The 24,278-nt window shown below is 38.9% G+C and overlaps 1 protein-coding gene across 8 annotated transcripts in view; it reads right to left on the bottom strand.

Annotated features, from left to right (window-relative positions):
- AFF2 (ALF transcription elongation factor 2) overlaps positions 1-24,278 on the bottom strand; it is a 335,651-nt gene that overhangs the window by 68,391 nt on the left and 242,982 nt on the right. For all 8 annotated transcript variants that reach the window (XM_086850057.1, XM_086850055.1, XM_086850056.1 and 5 more), the window contains exons 8-9: positions 23,550-23,601; positions 6,407-6,444 (exon numbers count right to left, since the gene is read on the bottom strand). In XM_086850057.1, coding sequence (XP_086706183.1) covers positions 6,407-6,444; positions 23,550-23,601 — 90 coding nt within the window. The remainder of the gene's footprint in view (positions 1-6,406; positions 6,445-23,549; positions 23,602-24,278) is intronic.

The following is a 24,278-nucleotide window of genomic DNA, read 5'->3' as shown; positions in this document are numbered from 1 at the left end:
TAAGGATTAATGCAATATCATCAGAAAAGATTTAATATGTGCATTTCTTTGAAAACAGTTTAGAAGTAGGAGTTCTATAATCCATTTCCAACACTAACCTTTAACTTCTCAGAGTAAAGTAATCCTTTGCAACATTTCTAGCATTCACATTTTGCTGAGGAAATGCAGCCCTAAATAAAGCTCACTGGTCAGCAGCAGCCTGTGCCTCTTGGTTCCACAGCGACACTGCAGGTGCTGACCCCGCTGCAAGTATGGTGGGTCTGTACAGATTCCACCACGGGGCCCAGCTGGCAGAGTCTGGGGCACTTGAGGATTTTGTGAAATTTTGGAGGGGCTTTTATTTATTTATTTATTTATTTTTATTGGTGCAATCCCATTGACCAATCACGGCACCCGTGAGGATGTTTAAGCAGACAGACCAGGGAGATCGGGGGCTAAAGAACATTGTCTATAATTGCCTGTAAGCAGGTTTTCCCTGGATTTCTGCTGGGGATTTGAGTGCTTTTGCATGCTAGACTTAAAGTACTAAAACACAAATATGAATGGATTTCTTCAAGGAATGAATATGGGCAGGCATTTTAGGCTGTATGTTATAATGGATTTTTAGAACTAATTGAATTGGTGCTGTCTGCTTTAGTAATTTGCCATAAATAGTCTGAAGAGAAATGTAAGGAAGATTTAGAATCAGAGATAAACAGGTGGCATGTGGAAATTGCTTGGGAGTTTTACTGAGAATGAGTTATGGCAGGTTTGGGTTTCTTGTTTCTTTAAAAGTGGTTTAAGTCCTTTATCAAATGACCTGTACACATAGACAAATGTCCATAGGTACCCATGGCCCACAGGTCATAAGGATATGTATATATATACACACAGAATGATGGAACAGTTTGGGTTGAAAAGATCTTATGAAGGTCATCTGGCCCAACCCTCCTGCACTGAGCAGGGACATCTTCAACTGGATCAAGATGCTCATAACCCTGTCCAACCTGACCTCCAATGTTTCCCAGGAAGAGGGATCCACCACCTCTCTGGACAATCTATGCCAGTATTTCAGCACCCTCGTGTTAAAAAGTTTTTTCTTATATCAAATTTAAATTGACCCTCAATGCAGAAGATACTCTGCTGTGCAGGAGCTGCACGTGTACCAATAACATGCTGCCTCCTCCCTACTTCTATTGAGTACAAGTGCCTGATCTGTCTGGTCAAAAACAGAACAACTTTCAGAGTCAGCCCACTGGCCTGCATTTTTACCAGTGGGAGCAGGAGATTGCTTTATGGTTACTGCTATTGCTGCATACATTAACTGACCCTCGGAGCCTGACCTGCACGCCCTCCTGCTTAGTGAATCATTAAAAAATCCTTTGGCTCTGCATGACTTGCTTAGACCTCAGACTTTCCATGCAGAATAAGGTCTAGCCAGGGAAGCAAAAAACAAGATGCTACTCCAGCTGGTAAAACAAAGATATTTTTAAAGTGCAGTCAGGAGAAACAGGCACTCCTATTCCATGTATAATCAAGGATGAAAAGGCCATGAAAAATACCACTGCGCTTTGCAAATGAGAGGTCAATTGAAATGTCAGGATATCAAATGTTAATGGATTGCATTTCCAATGATGGTTGGGACAGAAACCATACCAAGTTAAGTCAGATGCCCTTCAGAGAAGATGATTTTTATGGCAGGAAAAGACAATAAACACGAGAAATCTTGCTGGTTAACAAACTTGTGGCTGATGGAAAAAAATATTTTGAAAATATAAAAACCAGTTGGATTTTAACACAAGCTGTAACCTCAAAACATGTATCTGGGAGTCATTAAAACTACAGCAAATTTAAGCATATGCAGGTGTTTGGGGAAAATGCCATTACTTTCTACAGAAGATTTTAAAAGGGATTATAAAAGAAGGTAGTATAAATGACACTCAAGGAAGGCAATGCTTTCTTTCCTGAAGCAAGAAGTTGCTTCCAATATTTTCATAGTTCTACAGAATTTTACGGACTACATGACTACACTCTTAGTAGCATTTGTTTACCATTTAAAAATTCTAATTTATTTCTTACAAACCCCTTGTATTTCATAGTGTTGGATGTCATCAAGTTTCAGCCAAATCATTCTTTCACCTGCCCACATTTTCTCAAGGAATCCATCTGGCCATTTTCATTAAATATTGTAATCTGGGACATTTGTTTAGAGTGACATTATATCCAGTCCAGTAGTCAGAAAAGCATTGCAATGCAAATAACTCATCTCTTTGTATGGAAAACCTGAAAAGAACAGGTTTATCTTCCTAACGCTGTCTCTGCACAACACAGCAGACATAGAGTATTCCTTTCCAATTGCAAGGAGACTTGCCTTGTGTCTATATAGCTCACTGGTGGGCTAATCCACATTATTAGTGGATCTGGAGTAGGAAGACTTCTTGGTCTGTACAGCAGAGGGATGTAATATCAAGGATGAAGAACAGTGACTAATCATTTGCTCTTTTCTGAAAGAATAACTACTTGAGTGGATTCCAGTGAAAATTTGAGGAAAAAGGTTTAAAACAAACAAAAGACTGTTTTTCCCAACACTATGGTGCTCAATGTCACAAAACATTGTGGGGACAGGAAGTATAAACTGATTTTAGGAAAGACTTTGCATGGAGAGTTTAGTCCATTGGTGCCTCCTAAACATATCATGTGTGCTTCTGCCGGTGCTAAACACTGTGTGCAGGAAGGTGGGAAATATTGCTGTTCTTTGCCCCCCCCACCTTCTGCTGCTGGCAGAGATAAAGCACTGGGCTGGTTAACCTCCAGTCCACATTAACGTAGGGGCTGCCAAGCCAAGTGCATTTGCACTTGAGAGTGAGGACTACCCTCAATATGGGGGGATCCTCCAGCTCAACCCACCTCAGGACACGTGATGTTACAAATCAACATGGATGTGATTCCTGTAATTTTTATGCTAATGTGAGCTCCCATTGTCTGCACAAGTTTGGAAAGAAATCTGGGCTTCAGAACAAGGCTATTGTGGGGTTTTAATGATATCACTGTTTTCCCCCTCTTGCAGCAAATAACAGTATTATATATAAATTATTAATTAAACAGTATATAAACAATTAATTCCTCTGGATGTGCCCTAATTCAAAACTATCTCTCATGTAACAGCTCTTTAGAAATCATAAACCCTCCACAGAGTGAAATTGTTTAAGTCATGTTACTTCTTTCAGATGCAGGGATAGCTACAGCTTGATAAGGACCAGCAAGTAAATAAGCATGTAGGACTTCACATCCAGGAAATCCCTTTTGTACCACAGACTCTCAGAGTAAACAAGGATAAAACCAAAAAGAGAAAGCAAATGCTCCTTACATAACAAGAGGAGAGCATAAATCAGTTAAATGTAATGGATTCAACAGCTATGGGGCCCACCTTGGTGTCATACACTGACAGAAAAAGGTCTTATGCTTTTGGAAAAGCTAATTACTCTATTTTCAAGCACACACACACACACAAAAAAAAAAAAAAAAAAAAAAAAAAAAAGTCAATTCTGCATACAGAGATTTCTTTGCTATTTTCTGGGTGCTTATTAATAGTAATAATACGTCAGATGATGCTACCAATACATAAAGATGAATTCTGAGGATGTCTAGTGCCTGCCAGTACTACAAGCACCACGGAATTTAAGCCAAGCCTTCTTTCTGAAGGAGCTATGTGTCACTGCACCTACTTGGGCCATCAGGAAGTTCCCACAAGATAGTCTGAGCACCAACATACACTTGAACATTGAGAAACCAGCTGCTTGGCTGCCTTGCTGCACTACAACAAGATTACTTCCTTGTTTTTACCCTTTTCCTTGTATTTCCACTTTATTTAATGCTGGAGGGATTCAACAGTAGACTTCCTAGAAAACATTACACCAGCAACATTAATGAACCAAGCAATGAAAAGTAAACAGACCATTTCTATAGAAATCTTCATCATGCTCCTAAACTAATACATTAAATGGCAGCACTATTGGCTCTGTCCAAGGACTTTATATAACCTACAGTCTTGAAAAGGGACTAATTTCTGCTTCCAGTTTTGGAACACAAGAACTATGTCAGCTAAGATAAAAATAAGGAAATTTTTTCTGCTAGTAACAACTGCAAGTATTATATATATATATATTTATATATGTAAAAGAATATATATACTATAGAAAATGTCAAATGCAGTTAGATTCAACTCTACTTATTAGTGCATGGCTTTTAGCCAAAAGCAATTCACATTTGCAGAAGTGTACTATCGCATATGTCTTAATAATAAAAATGTGTTTTTAAAAATGTATATGATAAGTCACATATGGAAGAAGGAATCTCTACAAATTTCAGCCCTTATGACAATGGAAGCTACTAACTTCATTTTGCATAGCTGAAGAACATTAAAATTCAAGTGAAATTCTCCTTGACATTTGAGAGCTACAAAAGCAGCAACTAAAAGCTGGCCAAGCCTAAGCTGTACTATGTGGGGCTCTGACACTTATATAAATGCAATCCATGGCTACTACTGCTATCTTAAAAGACACTATTCTTTGTTTTGCCCTGAGAGCTTTAGCGTACAATCATACCTGTATACAGGTACCTTAAATAGTTACATGTCACTGAACCAAACTAGGCAGATTATTCAGCTGTTTTGTTATGCATAGTGTAATTAATATGTATAATAGATCCCCTAGGGTACTATTCAAAGCTGCCACCATGAACATAGTCAAGGAGAATTTAAACAATCAGCTGGGGAAAACATGACAGGGTGAAATACACATGCGTAGGTGGAAAGAGTGAGACTGTCTACCTGGTCTTCTTCCATCTCAAAAGGTTACCCTTACTCATGTCCTATAAAAAATTACTTAACTTAAATCATCCTTTTCCCCCAACTCCCAAATCTTTCTGGTGGATTAATTTGGCATCAGTGGCACATACATGCTGTTTAATAACTGCAGTGCTCAATGTCTCTAAGTGGGAAGACACAATTCAGTTGAGTCATTCCTGAGAATTTGACTCAAAATATATAAAAAAAACTGTATGAATGATAAATGATTATTTTGGAGCTGTTCCCCAGAAATTTCATCACCTTGCAACTCCTGGATCCTGTATAATGTGAAGTGAAAACACAGCTCATTTCACTCTCCATTAAACAACCACCAGCTAACAATGACTTTAATTCAGCTTGGACTGAATTTGAACTAGCCCTATAGGCAAGAATGGTCCCTTGTCTTATTACAAGTTTCACATGCTATCAGGCCCCTGCTGGAACCTGTTTCTAATTTTTATCAGACTGAATGAAACTTAAAGAGAGAGTGATTTATGGTCATCTGACACATTGCCTAATCACTCCAAGGAGTATTCATACATATTTTGTGTTCGCCTTATAAAAGGTGTAAATGACTACACACGATGGAATCCAAGTGACAAATAGAACTGTACTCTTCTGTTATGTGAACTAGACCACAATGGTTGGGGAGTCCTGTCAGTGCATATTCTTACAAACACAAACCCACTAGAGTCTTAAAGTCAGCATGATCAGCAAACTACTATAAAAATAAGAACTCTGTCCGTAACAGGAATATACAGTTACTGGGATGTAGTTAAACTGCTATGACAACCTACTGAAGTTAAAATGTGTGTTTTTATTGGTAAATAAGAGCCCATTAGGACTGGAGTATTCATTATTTAAACAGAATTAATTATTTAAACATAACTGATGCTGTTAGCTTTAATTGAAAATGCCTTTTCTCAAAGAGCCAGAACATCTATACAGCAACTTTCTTAATTCAATGATATATGGTTGAGTGTTGCTGCTAGTGCTCTAAGATTTAAGAACTTATCATAAAATGCCCTTGAAATCGCTCCCTGGTAGCTTGCTCATCCTTCACAAAGCCCTGCTGCAAAGAGCAGAAACATGCATGTGTGTATGGTGTAAGAGAAACACACACACACAGGGAGAAAGAGCTCTTAATCAATAGGATGGCAAAGCCTTGATACATAGGTGCAAAATATTCCCATGTGTCTAGAAATTATTTGGCACATTTCTAGTTATTTCCCCCGTCAGACCTTCTCAAGGATTGCAATTAAAAATCATAATCTTTTTAGCATGTACAAACCTCCCCAAGGCTAGAAGCACTATGTATTGAGTATGATTGTGATTATTTGGCAACTATTCATAGACAACACATTAATTTATGGAAACTGAATGAAGCGTGAGGAATGCAATCTTTAGGGACACATGAGAAATCAAAAGCTTTCTCAATGATACTGACCTTTTTTACTACTCTGATTAGGGCCAACATGAATTCTATTATCTCCTTCATCACTGCTCTTACTGTATTTTTAGTCATTGTATACAATGATGTCATTAAACTTGCATTTTTAAATGGATATGAAAATAACTTACTTTACAGGAATGTTTCTCAATTTTGTCTTTTCAGCAGCCTGTAAACACAAGAGGGGCGGGGGAAACAAACCATTAAGCAAGAGCCACACCAAAGCAAGCAAACATCAGCTCATGGGGAGCTCTTCACCCACAGTGACATCCCAGAGCTGGGGCACAGGCTGTAGGACCTTTCAGAGAGATAGTGCTGGGTCTGAAATGTTCCTGCCTGAGTTTGTGATATCAGTGGGGTCTGTTTATTTTTAATGGCCACCAGTCTTTAGGGAATGATCATTCAGGACTGTTGCTTCATTTCCCACTCTGAGGTCTGGCCCCTTTGTCACAAGCTATCTGTCCCTATCAGGAACAAGAACCACGGGAAAAAATAGAGGGAAGAACAGACTCCATTTCCAAAACTGTTTTTATTCACCAGTAACAGAAAAGGGCAAGAGATGACCAAATGTTCAGATCAATTTCCTCTTGTGAAACCTTTGAGAAAACACACTCCAAATCATCTAAATGAGTAAATCTTTGGGCCTCTCGGCCTGCACCACCTCAGACATGGAGCCTGTTTCCAGTTTATTGCTGAACCCATTGATCTGTGTACAGTCCATTTATCATTCATGAAAAGAGCCAGTGATCTTCACAGTATATTAGAAGAAACAACTCAGATCATCTGTCAACGGCCCTCTTATTTCTGTTTCCCTCTCCACAGGGATTTCATCTCCTTCGATTCTTCTTGAATTAAAATGTTGCTAAGCAACACAGCTGGGGGCATCGATGGCAGAACTGCACCAGTCTATCACACTGGTTAAGCCGCTTGAGATGTTAGTGGAGAATTTTCCCTTTAATGCTTCTCTGGCATAATTATGTAATCTGAACCAAACTTGCCCACTATTGTTTTGTTCATAATAGGTAACAATATATTTTTTTATTTATTTTCATATTTTAAATTTATTTTATTTATATATTATATATATATGTACAATTTTTATTTTATTAGTTATTTATTTTTATTATCAATTAAAGGAAGGGGGCTGGAAATATCACTGGCAGAAAAAGCTTGTGTGGTATCATTTTGAAGAATTCCTTCTGGTGTTTGCAGAACAAGGCTGTAATAGATTTAAATGTGAAAAGTGGTCAGATGGTTGGTGAGATTACAAGCACAGAGCGTGGTGAAAGGCAGAATTAAGACAACTGATCCATAAACCCATTACAGAAAGGAAAGTTTGAGTGCCTTATTACCTCCAGAGGTATTTTTACAAAGCCCGCCGACATTTTGGAGAGGCGTTATGGTGAGGAACTTTAACCTCTGCTATACTTAGGGATGGAAATGAAATGGTTCCTACATAGGAAGTGTGAACATTAGTGGTTCAGAAAAATGCTCATATAAGCCCTTGACAAATGAAATCCTTTATGGAAACTGATGAACTTTTGAAACCTCTGGGATTTGCACAACTCGGTTCCAAATTTTGCCAGAATGAATTTTGTCTTGGGCTTTATGATGGGGCTAGTTTTTAGAAATACCTGCTGTTTTGACACTTTTGCCTCCCATCATAGCAAAGGTAATATCTGGGTTTAAATCCATGGAAATCCCTAATAATGAGTTTAAAATCTGTGAGAAAGCATGAGAACTTGTGAGATCTTGGATGATGCAACAGGAATCCTCTGGGTTGGCTCCCAGCTTGCAAAGAAAAGTATGTTTGTTTCATTTGGATTATATTTTCCATCTAAAGAATAAATCAAGGATTGCATGATAGGAATCAATTATATTAATTGTACAGTAGGGGTGCTAAATAAAACACTTAAACCTCAGGAAATGCTCAACTTCTGATTGCACAATTGTGAAAAACCCAAGCCTAATTATGCCTTCTCAAACAAGCTTAGGATGAAATGGGGCCCCTGCCTCAACAGTGAGACAACGTGATTGTGTCTCTTTCCAACAGCTCTCTCCCAAATCTCCCATTTTCAGCAGCCATATGCAAATGCAGATTCAGAAGCATGCTATTAAGAAACTTTCTAAGAAATAAACTACACGTAGCAACACATGAATGCTTCATTTAAAATGAACTGAAACACCATCAAAAATGGGATTTCAGCTTCCCAAGCTTCCCACTAAAAGCCAAGTTTCAATCCCATCCTGCATGAAACTAAAATTATTTTTAAAGTTCATAAACATTCTTCCACATTGTGAGATTTTTCTTTTTTTGACTGTAGAGTGGAATTTTCCTTGATTCTTCTATATACTAAATAGCTGGACTATAAAAATTCTGAGTTCAAACATGTGAGACTTGCACCTAAATTAAGGTTTTTGCCTGAATTATTCAAAAATCACTACACAAAAACAGGTTTCAAAATACAGATAAAGAAGAGGAAACAGCAGAAAGTGTCTAGGATTACAAGTAAATAATGATAATGCAGTTGATTGATACAAAGTACAGCAGAATATATTCTGGAGAGCACATGTGTGATGGTGTGAGCTAAACTGTTTACATGAAAGACGATGAAGGTATTTCAGAGAGTGAGAACTGGCAATGTCAAAGTCACAGAATATTAAAGAGAGGAGTCTAAAACATGCATATTTGATTTTTGACCACTTAGCTATGTTGATCACAACTGTTTATCCTGAAAGAAATGTAGCAACTTCAGGAAGAATTATAGATATATTTTCTTTTCTTGGACTGCGAACATTCTAGCACATAATTTTCTCTAAATTTTTAATGGATTTAATGGAGAATTTAATGGAGAATTTCCACCTTCTCTTTTCTTAGTTAGAAGAAAAAGGCACTTTCCTAACTCTTAAGGAAAGGCACATGCTGAAGCAAGTGTCCTTCACATGCATGCTTACTTACACAAAACTGAAAAACCATTGCAAGTGCTTGGATTAATCTACATGCCAGCCCAGTTTAATGTTGGATCATCAGGCAATTGGTCATCTCCTGTATATAAAGGATTGACTTTAAGTGGGATCATGGTGATGTTAAACACAGTACACAATATGTTAGGGATTCCATCTGAGAAAGAAATGCGGGATCTTTCCTTCTGCATTTATTTTTCTTGTAGGTGTTGCTCATTCATTTTTCAAAGCATAATTGTTGCAATATCATGAGCATGCCCAGTGGCAGAAGATAAAGGAAGGCAAAATCAAAGTGACATTGAGTAATTCTACACATTAAGCTTTGATGCAAAAATATATTGTTTGAAAATATTTGGTGTGCAGCAGGTCTGTCAATTACAGCTAATTATTTTTCTCTGATCAGGAAGAATGCAGTCTTGTTTTAGGCAGGTTTCTTTGAAATGTACGTCTTTTATATAACTTCATTATAGGAAAATACTTCTTCCAAATTTCTTCTTTTCTCGGTTGCTTAGCTATTGACTCAAATTGTCTGTGTTGAGTAGTTCTCTCTGCTTTGATAATTAACTTTTGATCATTACTGAATTTAGCAGCTTTAGTCAGATGTGTTCGTAGCCATCCTCCTCAACTATTTCAGTGTTCATAGCCTTTAATCTTTGAACAAAATGATCTCATTGAGCCTCCATCAGTCTCACTACTCAGTTAATAATTCCTGTTTCTCATCTTCATGACTGAGTTTGATTTGTTTTAGACTTCATGGAAGCTTTTGATTATTAATTTAAGATATTTCAAAGACAAATATGTTTTAAGAATTTTTTTTTATCTTATATTCCTAGGCCTTTACAAGTAAGAAACTGGTTTTAACTTCACAATGACTCCTAAACTTCATGTATTAAAAGTACCATCTAGAAACAGAGCAGGTGGCAGGTCCCTAAACCCCCATATATGTGCCCTGTGTGAAAAATGCTGCTGCCAAGGTTGGAATAAAATTGGACTGGTAAAATGTAATATTCAATGTGTGTTAGGAGAATTCCATCATGGGACCTTTGCTAATTCTGAGTTTGAAAACATGCATTAAAATAATTTAGGATGATTAGAGAATGGAAGTCAGAGTGAACCAGACAATTCTTCCACACTAATTTGTAATTTTCTTTTGATTTTCTTTTTTTTAAACAACTATGGCCTCTCAATAATTGTGCTTCTGCTCCCTAAGACCTTATTTCAAGAGCTGACTCCAGTGTTGAATAAGAAGGAAGATGAGGAATGTGTGAAAAGCAGTAAGACACAGTCTCATCCATAAGAGAATTTTTTCCCAGGAATGTTTCTGATTCTTGTAGCTGTGAATGACTCCTACCTCTGCACCTGATTTTGGTGCTAGTTGTTTTACCATTAGTTGAAGAGGCATCTTCACTGTGCTGTACTTGTTCTGTAGTGTGGATTTACCCATAAACTTTGTTAGAAGTTATTTAATTATTACACAAAAGATTAAACACGGGAATAAACACAAACTACTTCTTGATGTGAACAAGGACTAAAAAATGTGAAAATGATGCTTTTATTCATCACTATCAATTAACTGACTGGCTTTTGGATTGAATGAACCAGGAAAAGTATTCCAGTTGGTACAACTTTCCTACATCACAAAGGAGAGATAAATGAACTGACAAGAGGATGGCTCAAAAATAACCAGGTAAACAAGTTGGCACCTTCAAAATGAAAATTATATTTTTGGTGAAGTGTTAAAGGCAAAGTGTCTGCTATCCAAAGAAAATATGTATTTTCCATTGCATAACTGAAAATCCAGAATTTCCATAGAAAACTATTTGACTTTGAGAAAGTGAGATTGGACAACAAGAAGGTCCTGTCACCCTCTTGATTCAGAAGCATTAGTGAGCCAGCTAAGGCAGCAATTGCTGAGCCTCAAAGCATCTCTTAGGGTGAGATGGATGACACTTCATGCCATTGAATGTGTTGGCAGAAGAAGGCAGGCCTTCATGATCAAACTCTTCCCCTTTTTCCATGAGCTGCTGCAGGTTTATTTCCCAGTTTCTAACTAGCTCTGTCTGCTTGGGTGAGCAGCCAAGTGACTACACAAGTAAGTTTACAACCCACCACACTTTTCTCCTGTGCTGTGGGTATAGAAGAGACTCCTCAGAGACTCAATTCAACATTACAGTAAAAACAAAGATACTTACAACATTAGTTGAATTTTATATATATAGTTGATATGTCCTCCTAAATTAGAATTTATTTTGGAAGTTATACCATGCCCTTAGTTATGCAGAATGTCTTCTTTATGATCCTAAGTAACCAACTGAGAACCATAACTTATTGACTGTGCTGTGGTCTGATTGTCTGATGACAGTCAGTGCTAAATATAGCTGGAGTTCCTCTGGAGTAGGAGAACATTGTGTGCAAAAACAAACCATCCAGAATTGTGCTGGGAATCAGAAAGCCAAAATCCAAGGCCTGAAGGAACGGTAAGTGTATGTATCAATATGTGTGCTGTGTTCCTCATGTTTTTTCTTCTTTACTTCATTGGTAAATGAAATTAAATTAAATACTTCACTCTCCTCTACCTGTCCCCTAATGTCAACAGAGGAGATTGTATCTCTTTCTTTTTAATTGCCTTTGACATGAAGTTGGCAACATTGCATTTGAGAGTCCGTGTGTGATGTTCCCAGACAGTCTCACCTCGAGGACAAAAAGCCCAATGTTACTGTATCTAGGACCAAAAACAATGGAGAAGATATTGTCTTCCTCATGTCATAGTTTTAAAAATGAGTATTTTTCCTTCAGGATTCAAATGTGGGGAACGGATTAGTCAAAAACCATTTTTTGTAATATCAAGCCATCAAGCATGTGGTATCTGCAAATCAGAATGGTTCACTGAGCCCTCGCTGTGTATGAACTACAGAGAGCTCCCCATCATTGCTTTGAGCAATGCAGTAACCTTCATGGCTTCACAGAGAGATGCTCAGGAGTACTTGAAATACTGCAAATTTTATTTTAATTGTTGCAGTGGATTGGGTAAAACAAAACAAAACAAAACAAAACAAAACAAAAAAAAAAAATGTGACCAAATCGGAATGAGTCTGTTTGCACTTTAGGAGTCACCTTCATCCTTGACAAACGTTAACTGTTTTTAATTGAGCAACAACACAGATATATTTGGGCTTCTATTAGCATTTTTTTTTTCCCAAATCCCTATTTTCCATCAGGCTAATGGTATAAATCAAACTAAGAAAGTGTGCAATAACAAATGTGGCCGCTTCCAATTCTTGAAGAACTATTCTATACATTTTTTTTAAACAGGGAAAAGAGCTACACATGCACTGAGTACACACTGCACTCTGAAGAGTGCTTGGCTGCTTGGTGTAGACATATCTAAGGTGGCTTTAAATTAGCCAGTGTGGATACTGTGAACATTGTTGCTTTTCCACACAGATGTCAGTTTACTCAGTGTCTTTGGTGAACTTCACAATAGAAACTGTTACAGCTATCTGTCAGTGAGTGGTCCTACTGCAAAGATAACTCCTGTATCGAGTTTGCTTATTTTAGGACTTCAATACTAACGTACCTTGACAAAAGAGGCCTGAAACAGTGTCTTCCTTTCTCATAAAAAATGCTCTTGATGAGAAGCTGCTATTTGTACTAATTTTGAGTCCTCAATTCAACAAAGCAGAAATTGTAACATGACAATTACAAATTCTACTGATTCTGCTTTTGCATTCCTATGAACCATTGTAACCTACTCTTCACTCAGAAGGTGACTGCCTTCTCAGGGGAGCTGGACTTGATCTCCCGAGATCCCTGAAATTCTGTGACTGTCAAGTTAATTTAAAAATGATAACCAATGTCTCATAAAACCTAGTAGATTTAAATGCTCTGACAGTACCAACTATGGCAGAGAACAGAACTCTGGGTAGAGCTAGATCTGATTTTCCATACGAATTATTTTATTTGGAAAACAAGTATACATCTCAGGTGACAGAAATTTGGAAAACTCTACTGAATCATCCATTTTTAAGAAAAAAGATCCACATTGAAATTGTGGCTTTCCTGGAGATTAATTTTTTATAAATTGATCGCAAATGATCAAGGCTAAGTGGATGATAATCCTATTGTGAATATATAAAGGTATATTGGCAACTAAAACTCAGTATTTGTCATTTCTGATTTACCAATGATTTTTCTAAAATGTGTGTTTGTTTCAACAAATGCTAACAAAAAATAACAAAATCCATTCCTTGCTGGGTTTACTCCATAGTTGTACTTCATCATGTTAATCATATGATTAAAAATTTGAAGAGGCAGAAGAAACATAGAAAAGGTCAAGAATCCTTTCTAAGAGAAACAAAAAGTTTTTCCCAAACTTCCCTCAAGGAATAAGCAGTGGAAGGCTTGTTTCAAAGAATATCCTGTGACCTTACTGTCCAGCTTCAGGCAGTCACCACAATCTGTGTATTGCTCAGGTTCTGAATTCTAGCAGGAGAATCATCCTTTGTATCCCTGAAACTTATCTGAAGAGTGCTGATATTTTGTGGTCTTATTATTAAGGTCTCTCCCACTGTCTGTATGAGGTATAGTTTTAGAGTGGCTGATTTTTACTTTAGTAGTGTTCACTTGTTCTGCCACAATGGCAGGCAGACACCTCAAGGTACAGGCCCTTGTACTCCTGCTCATTTGCAGTTTATTATGCCCTTAGGTTTCCCTTTTTGATAAAGGCCCTTATTTCTTTGGGACTCCAACCTATCCTTAGTCTTCTCCCTGCTTTAAGTAAATGAATAGTTCCCTAGACTTGAGAAGCAAAAGCACAGAGTCACTGAGTACCAGAAGTGGCAGTGAATTGATGTTGCTGCTGTTCATGCTGCCCCTTTATTTCCTGTGCAGGAAATAAGGACTTTGAGTATTTTAATTTATAGTGAACATTAGATCTATACTTAATGTTAAATATACTTAATGTTAAATGTATTATAAACAAACAGCAGAGACAACAGAGGTAAACACCCATGAAATAACTTTGCTGACCTTGGTCTGATTTAGCACATCACTCAGGTGACTTAGCCGATTACTAAATTGCACAGTTCCAAAAATTACGACTTACTAGTATTGCCATGAAATTGGTAATTTTGAAAAGCAGGCACACTCGCCATAAGAGCACCCTGTTCAAATCAATTGCACTGTCACACTGTGGTCCTGACCTGTCCCTGTGTGCAGAGAGATCTGTTTTGGAAAGATTCATCCTGCTAGCACAGAACAGAGCACCTACAACCTCAGCAAACCTTGCAGTGGCAGATGAATTCATCCTAAGAAAAATTAAGGTGTTTAGCTTTCCTTACTGCTCTCTTTCTGGAATACCTCCAGGAGAGATCAACTTTCACTTCTCTCCCTTTTCTGGCTGACAGAGGCTAATTACTGGATTTATCATGACCTTTCCAGCACCTACATTATGCTTTTTTCTGGCCGCCTATGAGTCCCTCCTTCAGCCTTTTGCAACCCTCCCTTTCTCAAACCAAGCACCAGCACTGTCCTCTATAGGTGTAAAAAAACCCCAGGATTTCAGATTCTGAAGGTCATAAATGACTGCTTAAGCTTTTACAGAAGAGCAATGTTGCAGATGGCCAGTGTAAGAAAACCAGACACTTTCTTCACCAAAATGTTTCATGAGACATTCATGATAAAAATCCCACTCTCCTTCTGGAGAGAAAAAGGAGATAAATGTGTCCTATGTGGTCAGATTAGTGAGTGTTGAGCACTGAGATGGCCTGCAGGTATCACAGACTTCAGATTTATTTTACAGAACAGTATGGAAAAGGCTGGCTTTTCTCTTAGCAACAATAGTGCTGGGGTTGATCAGTTCTCTCACTTGCTGCTGCCTCTGCTTTGTTGCCAAAACACTACACGGCTTTTGCATAAGTAGAATACATAGCAAGAGGCTCTAGCAAAATATATTTTCCTCATGCTTATAATAAGGACTCCTTAACAAAAAATTGTGGGCACAACCATGCACGTACAGAGTATATGGCCCATCCTGTGGACTGGAAACCTCATCTCCATCTTCTCTCCCAACCCAAAAAGACTGGCGGATCTCCAGCATCAGGTTCCTACAGGTGTACTGAGAAATGACCTCTATTTAAGTAGTGACAGAGGCATCAGGGGTTCTAAAGTTTCTCTCTCACATGAATGATGTCTTACAGGGGGCTGACAGTGCTTGGTAGCTTCAGGCTGGTGGCAGAAGTGAATCCAAGAACAGCCCCTGTTAGAATGCTGGGAGATTATGGAGTGCTTGCTTACTTGACAGAAAGAGAGAAAGCTTCTTGAAGATGTATCATGTAAAACTTTTCAGCTGAGGCATTTCATTCCCTCTTCATTAGGGCTGCCTGCCAGCATTTCTTTTCCTCTATAGTTTCCTTTACTGTGGTGGAGGGTTTTTGACACTGAGTTGCCAGCGTCAAGGCATGGAAACACTTGGAAAAGGTGAAGCAGTGGGAGGGATGCAGTTCCTCCAGTTTCTGTGCTGGTCTGGGCAGATGCTGCCCCAGAGCCCAGGCAAGAGCACAGCTGCAAGTTGTAGGGGCAAAGTCCTTCTTGTTGATCTGTACTCCTGTGTGCTCTACAGCAACCATTTTTCCTGATGGTTGTATTAATCCCCTTCCTCACTGATGGATGACCTCCACAATAACAATGTGTGAAAAAAAAATACGTATGACTTTGAATCATGTGAATTTGAACAAGTTGAAAGCTTTTGATAACACTGTGTGTTTTAGTGGTGTGCCACGCTTTTTGCAGAAAGCTCAGCCCAGATCTCAGGGTGGCTACTGAAAACTTCTGCTGATAAAAAACAAATTATATAAACCTACATCACTACCATGTGAATTATAACCTTAGATATGTCAGTCATCAAATCTCTTAGTATTAAAGATTTACCTAACTGAAGCTGGAGTATTAACTTACACAGTTGATATACTGTTGTTTCAGCCAGGGTTGTGCACAATAAAATAATTTGAATACAATTAAAATGGACTGAGGTAGCAAGAAGGGACATATATACATGAAAAGATTTCTCATGGTTAGAGACTGACAAGGTTGGAGAATGACTGTATTATCCTAATAGCTTCTGTTTTCATTAATGGCTTGATGAAAACATTTCCCTACAATTATAAAGCATGACTGCAAATCTTATACACTGGAATGTGTCCTCTTTATCAAACACACACTGATGTGGCTACAACTGATGCTGCACCACTCTGGGATTTCAATGGAACGCAATGATAGATAAACTGTTTACATTAAAAGACTCTATCAAAGTTATTTTGCACCTAGTTTCATCCTAATCCATCTGATTTTTCTATAGCTTTGACAAGATGACCTCTCTCACTGTGTGTGCAGTATTGATGTCATTACTGAAGAGCTGTTCTTCAGCCTTTCTGCTGATAACAAAGTAAATGAGAATATAGAGAAACCTTGGGGAGGTAAACAGCTTGTTCATGATCCAGCTGAAAAATGTGAAAAAATAAAACAGGTAAGGATATCTATTGTTACAAGGAAAGTGATCACTGTTGCACTTTAAAAAGTGTTTATGTGATACGATGAAGACATATTATGCCTTAGAACTTCATAAATTCTAAAAAATTTAACTTGAATAAAGGCATTGAAAGCTCAGCATGTATTACAAGAATTCAAAGCTAAGCCTATGGCTGATTACCTTTTAAGACTCAGCTAAAAAGCCCGAAATTTTGAATTTAATTACCTAATACTAACCTAGCAAAAAAGAATTATGTTTATGTAAAATACAAACAATAAAGCAGGGCCATGGATTACATGTATGTATTGTGGATTTTCAGAAAAGTGACAGTCACTAAGGGGAGAAGAAAAAAAATCAAGTAGCAAAGAAAAACATCTTACTGATTTGCTCTGCCAAAACCAGTATATACACAAAATACTGAACCTGGAGCTGGTCTGTAACTAGTATCAAAGTTTCTTTGGTTCAAAAACACACAGAACACTAGCAATGTGCTTTAAATTAAGTACACATTTAAAAGGTTAACAAGACTATTCCTCAGGCAGAAGAACAAAGAGGAGCTGGTTAAAGAAAATTGGGTACACCGCAGCTACTTAAAATACTGTATGCAGGCAAAACTCATTTGGATGTCTCTGAGCCCAAAGCTTATTTGAATTATACAGAGGTGTTTTAGAGAACAAAAATACTAACCTGTGTTTTATCTAAGCTCTTTCAGCTGAACTGAGCTACTAATTAAAAATCTTCACTACTCTTCCTAATTTCTGATGTACTTTTTAAACAGAGTAATAAAGCCATCTAAAAAAACCGTGTTCTTCCTCTGAGAAGTGTTAACATTAGCATCTCTGAAATGTCTTGTCATCTCCTGGTTTTACTAATAGCACATCTGTCATCTGCCTTGATTGTACCTCTTGTAGCCACTCTGAACATCCTGTGCCATACTGAACACAATACTGATGTATGTGCCAATGTTCCTCTCAGTAACAACACCACAATCCAGACAATGCTTACATGTAACATTACTTCTCAAATAATACATTAAACAGATGTGTACCTGATATTAAAAATATGTGACATAAAAATCTATTGGGCTGGTCAGTGTACATTTTAAAAACTGTTCAAGTAGGTCAATTTGTGGATAACTTAAAACTTTAAAGATAGCAATTTTAATAAAACTGTCAATACAATTTTCTTTGTAAAAACATTTGACACTGATTATGCGGCTTATATTGAAAGAGAAACAAAAGGTCTGTATCTTTAGATCTTTTATTGAACTGTGAGCACAGCATCAATAAGTGCTTCTCAGCTGTAAATGAAAATTGATTCCAGATCTAGCCCATCGTTTTCTGTGTGTCTTTAATCCCAAATCACCCACAATGAGACATAAGAATCAGCATTTTGTCTATGGGACAAAGCATGGCCAGCTCCACAGTGTCTGCACTGGAGGTGCTGTGGTTGTGTTTACATGTGTTAGATGCAGGTGGGTAAATGCAGCCCCTCATTGTGAGGGTCAGATGGTGGTAACAGGAGTTTGCAGCTGGAGTGGAGTCATTGTAACTTGCCTCACACTCTGCTGCAATGACCAACATGGTCCAAAGCTTTACAGATCAGAAATCTGAAGGCACTTGCAATGAACATCTCACTGAACCTTCTGCAGGTCGCAGGCCAAAGAAATTCACTCAACAATTTCTGCATCAAGCCCACAGCTGCCAGAAGGCTGAAAGGAAGAGAACTCACAAAACTTCATGTAATTTGCAGCAGTTTCACACTAGGAGATTGAATTTGCAGTCAGCTCTCACTTGCTGAAGCCTCTTAAGCCCTCTGGGGTGAAATTAAAGTGTACAGGCTTCATAATTTTCTTGGTGATATGTTGCTAGGCCATCATCATGCGTGCCTTAACTAAAATAAATATAATACAATACATTACAGAGAGTTCTCCAAATCATGTTTATAACTTTCAGGAGAAATTTCCAGTTATTCAGAATTCTGTTTGAAAAGGAAATGCCAAAATTAGGCAGCACAATCAGTAACAGCCTTGCTGATGCTATCTATAGAATAAATACCTTCCATTGACTTCAATAGGTAGTTCCTATTCTATCCAGAAATGAAGCTCAACTTCTCAGTTACTTGACTGACTGGACCTATTGTGTCCTCCTCCTCAGCAGTGGGGAGAAAAAGAAGGACATCTGTAACACCTGCAATAGTATGAGGCCCACAGACCCCTGAGCAAATGCAATGCAGTTCATAAATTTGGGCGCTTGTTCATAGGAGAGAGGGAAGAAAACAGAAGAGCATTTCAGCCAAATTTCTAACAGTCTTCCACCTTGACAAATAGACTACTGCTAGTCTCACAACATGGGCTGATAGATCAAACTCTCCCCAAAAACTAGAGACTTTCACTAAAAGTTGCTATCCAAGTACATTTAAGTACATTTATTTACAGTGTCACTACTGTCCTGTAAAAATTGAAGGGTTTGTAGCAATTCTCAAAGGACAAATCCTAGGGCTCCCTGCTGACCACTGTTTCCAAAGAATTTTTATTTCCTTAAAATTAAAGTAGAAATAAAGCAAATAAACTTGATTATTACATACTGTGTTGTGTTTTTTTGAATAAAAATGAATAAATGCCAGCTCATGCTTTACATTGGCTGCAGGCTTATAGCAGAAAAAAATCATAAGGACTGTAAAGACAATGGTTCCATTTCCATATAGAAATGCTGCATAAACTACTAGAATGGTTTTGAGCTGGGAGTTTTAATCTTTTCTGTCCCTGCCAGAATGAGCATCTGAATAACTATGGTCATTTGACTGCAAAATATTTATGTTGGAAAAGTTGAAGTTACTTTCTTGTTTATATGTCTGACCAGTTGGCCAGATCAATCTTTCTTCCAATTTCCAATCCCCTCTCCATAAAGAGATGTGGCAGAGGCTGCTGAGGTTGGAGTGAGTGAGAGATGCAGCAGAATCCTGCTGCTCGGTATTGCAAAGTCTTAGCCTGCTAAAAATATAAAGGCAGACACTTACAGTCATTCATTCAGGAAATGTAAAAAGCTGTGAGATGTATAATTTTGTCTATGCCCTATTTGTAATGCAAATACAAGAGATGTAACCAAACCTATGTGGGGTACACAGGAAAGCTGAAGGTTGCTTTGAAGTGCAGGGCATTTAAGAAATGTTCTCAGTGTACTTGTGTCCAGTTAGTTTATTTGGAATCCCTAAGGATATAGGTCAGTGCTGGTTTTGCATTAATTGACATTTGGTGAGAAAGGAAGAAGCCACCCACGGAAATTATTTTCCTGAGAGCGGTTGCTAAGAGCTTCATCCGTTCCTAGCAAAAACCAATAGCTGGCTAGCTCTGAGAATTGACAACCTATTAAACTTTTAGAAGCTAGGTCCGCCTCTGTGAGATTCACATTTTAAAGACAGGCAAGGCCGGGAAATGTTTCTCTTGGCTTCTGGCTTTTGAAGAGGTGACGGGGTGCTGGTGGGACCCGCCCCGTGTGGCCTGCGCGGCCGGGCTGGGCCGGCCCCACGGGCCCGGCCGAGATTTTCTGCTCCCTGAGGGGCTGTGGGCGGGCTGCCGAGCCCCTCAGCGGGGAGTGCACCGGGCCCCGTCCTGACGGGCGGCTGGGGCCCCTTCGCTGCGGGGCCGGGCCCCTTCTCGGCAGAGCCCGCCGGTCCTTTTTCCTGCAGCACTGCCGGGCCGTGCCAGCCGGGGGCTGCATCGGCGCTGGGAGCGGCCCCGAGGCCAGGAGCGGCCGGGGCCGGGACTGCAGGGCTGAAAAATCAACGCAACCAGAACAGCAGCGTCCGGCCGTGGCTGCTTCAGCATGGCTCGCAATGAACTTTGTTTGTTTAGCCGCTTTTAGCCAGCCATGGTGCGGACAGAAGGACAAAAACGGCAGCAGCAGCTCTGCTTGTTTCCGGCGCTCCGCATGAAGAAAAGCGCAGAGTGAAGCCGGCGGGCGGCACGGCTCACACGGTGTGGGCAGAGACCCCGTGAGCAGCAGCCAGAGGCACGGCAAGCGATCTCCTTGATGCACAGCCCGCATGAGATCAACTTTTCAGTGCCGCAGAACTCCGTAAAAACTGCTTCAGTTGATAAAGCTCGAGAACAAACGAACCTACGAACACCAATTCTCTCCCGAATCAGGAAGAGGAAAGGGTGAAGACACGTGAGGAAAACAACATGGGACACAGAGGTCAGAAGGAGTCAAATTCTAGTTAGGAGGGGATTGAGGAGATGCCTTGGTCTTTGGCTGAAATTCACTGCGTAAGGCTATGGTGAAGATATATGTTTCATATATAGGTCTTTGTTTTTCCCCTGTAATTCATGAAGCACGTGGGGGGATGCAGCATTTACCCACAGCCCATGAGAAAAGGGCACTCGTGCTGGAGCGTGTGGATGCTGAAAAGCTGTAATCTAATGAGAAGCTTGAACAGAGTGAGAGATGAGAAACTCTGCTCCAGAGATAGAAGAAGAGCTTCTGTTCCCAGAGATAAAAGAAGAGAACTTTTGGGTTTTTTTATGCCAGAACAGCTCATCCTTAAAATAGTACCCCATAAGTTGACATGGCCCATGAAAGCAGCTGTGGGAAAGCTGCAAGGCATGGGAGGGACTTTCACACTGCAAACAGATTTTCCGCTCCTGGGCAGCTGATTCGCTGTGACATTGAAGCCATGAGAGAACTGTTTCTTGTGGAGAAGTCTCCATGGCATGGCGAGAGAAACTCCTCTCCCTACAGGAGCTGATGAAAGACTGTTGTAGAGGTTGTAACTGATTGAAGATCCCAGGTTTTGTCTCTATATTGTCAGTTGGCAAAGAAAAGAAGTTGTGGAGAGGGACAGAGAAGTGTTCTGAAGGTTTTATTCTGATCGTTATTATTCTTGTAGTTCTGTTAATAAAGTTTTCTTTATACCTTTTAAGCTTTGAGCCTCCTTTGCCTTCCTCCTAATTCATATCTTAAAGCAGGAAACGAGTAAATAATTCTGGTAGGTGCACTGGTGATTTTAGCCAGCGCTAAACCCCACTACAGTCAATTAATAGATGACAGCAAATTGGGCGGTCAGTGGTGAGCTTGGTATTGACCATTAAGACATGATTATCTTAAAAGATACTTTCCAACTCAAATGATTGTTTGAAAAAAAAATAATAAAAAATTTCGAAGTAGTACAAAATTTACTACATGAATGGTCCCTATGGTGCTCTCTTGTTGGTCTGCAGCCTATGGTGTGAACTTATTACTAGGAAGACACATGGAGCTTTGGAGCAGTCTGAGGTTTCCTGCAGCTCTGACATCCCCACCGCAGAAGGGGCTGCAGCCCCTGGGCTTGATCTTGACACTTGACACTGCTTGGGACTGCAGTCCCAAGATATCAGATATCAGAGATAATGACATCTGCTCAAGTCAGTGAGGCCTTTTCATTTGATGTCAGCAAACCTGGCCCAAGCATTTGCCTCTTGATTCACCCGTGATAAGGGATTTCATCCTAGCAGTATAAACTGTGAATTTGGAACTCTTTAAATTCTACTTAAGCCACTAGAAAACTATTAATATAGGAAAACAACAGTAACTGCTACCTGACAATATATTTCCATTTCTGTATTTTAGGCATCTCAGGTTCACAATGTCATTTTACAGGACCATTTGGGCAAATTTGCAAATCTGATGGTGTCATAAGTCACCATGCTTGCATAACATTCCACAAGTACAGGATTTTGACCCTTTGGCTTCAGGAGACAGTGCAAGTCTTGCCAGTGCTAAAAAATACTGACTTGTATGACTAAGGGGTCAACTTTCACCAGAAGTTAACTCTTTCCTGGCATGACCCTAAGGGATGGATGAGGTAGGCTGAAGGAGAATATTCAGGCAGTTTAAAAATAAGTAAGAAAGAATGATTGGCCTATGATTAACATTTCTCAGACTGGACAGATGATCTTATGCTGAATGATAGCATTACCTTCCTCTCTATTGCAGACGTTTAAACATTTGCACCTATTGCATATATAAAGTAAGATGAAAGATGAATCAACACAAACTTTCATTTTTTTTTCTGGTAAAAATGTTGAGAAAATGAACTTCACCAGCTTTCTTTCACAGCACTATCCATAAATATTTATAAAGTGGAAAGGATAGAGAATGACATGAGCCAGTTTTCTGAAAATGATTCTTCATTAACATCCCAAGTATGTGCAGAAACTTTCAGTATTGATTTACAGTTACATGCTGAGGGCTTTCCCTTTTACAAATGGGAGCCACTGGATTACTGTCAACTTCCAACCCTTTACTCTCTGACTGGAACAAACACTTACAGACTAAATTTTCTCACGTGGTCTTGTATAAATGGATTGCAAAGTGCAAACAAACTCCATAGTTGTGTTGGTGCTCTGATGTGGTCCTTTTACACACACTTACAAATAGCTCATCAATTCAGAAAATGGGTGCAAGGCAAGGGGAGGCTGTTCCACAGTTAGCTTGGTACAATGGAGGACAGAGATTTAGGACACGAGCTGTTCCTGGGTGATGCTGCATGTGGTCTCTAATTCAAAGGTTAGTAAGTCATATTTTGGTTTAGTTTAATCCACTTCACAAAGTTAACCAGCAAAATTGAAATACATTCCTGTCTGAGAGTGTTTCCTCTAATGAGAGGAAGGTTTAAGCTAATGGATTCTGCAGCACACCAAAATGCTTTTCATGCAAATATAGTAAGTCAACACACAAACAGAGACAACCAATGAAATAACTTTGTCAGTTTAAATTATCTAAGCACATATTATTAGATGTATTTACCTGTTCATTGTCATCTTCATCACTGCTGAGTTTCAGATCATCCTCAAGCATTCTGGAAAAAAAAGAGAAACAATACAGAATTACATTTAATGAATTAACTTTATGCACAATGGGCCAAATCTCAGCAAAGTCAAAGGAAAAACTGTCTTTCAATTCAACAACAGCAAAATTAGACCTAAGGTAAGTAAACCGATGAATAATCTATGTATTAATGCTTGGTGATTCTAGGGAGGAACAAATTACTTTCAGACTTTTCCATCATGAAGTTTGGCAGTCAGCTGCTCTTTCGTGTCCTCTCCTATTTCCACATTGTCTCACAGGGATTAGTCCATATACACCTACATGTGTTTCTAAATCAGAAGAGAAATTCTGCTCTGAAACTGATAAAAACTGAGAAAAAGTCATCCAGATTTCATTCTCAGTCTGGGGCACCACCAATTTCCTTTCTGGTACCAATCCCCACCCTATCGAAATAAGAATGCAAAGTGGATAATAACAAAAAGAGAAGGTGCTTGTTTGAGGTTTGATGAGACCTCACAGTTGTTAGTGTCCAAAGGCAGAGCAAATATTTTCCAATCTGGGAACCTGCCAGTTAATACCCCCATATTTATTTATTTGTTTATTAATACAGGGAAATCTCACAGGCCTGAGCCTTGCCCTTGGTTAAAGGGGAAGGAAGCTCCTAAAAGATGAGGTTGTCCCTTTGCCTCTTTCCCTTCCTTTGGTAAA

The sequence above is a fragment of the Cyanistes caeruleus genome, chromosome 14 (genome assembly GCF_971803275.1).
Source record: "Cyanistes caeruleus chromosome 14, bCyaCae1.hap1.1, whole genome shotgun sequence".
In the NCBI taxonomy this organism is placed as follows: domain Eukaryota; kingdom Metazoa; phylum Chordata; class Aves; order Passeriformes; family Paridae; genus Cyanistes; species Cyanistes caeruleus.
The sequence above is the reverse complement of the archived record's forward strand: the minus strand, read 5'-3'. Positions and strand labels throughout refer to the sequence as shown.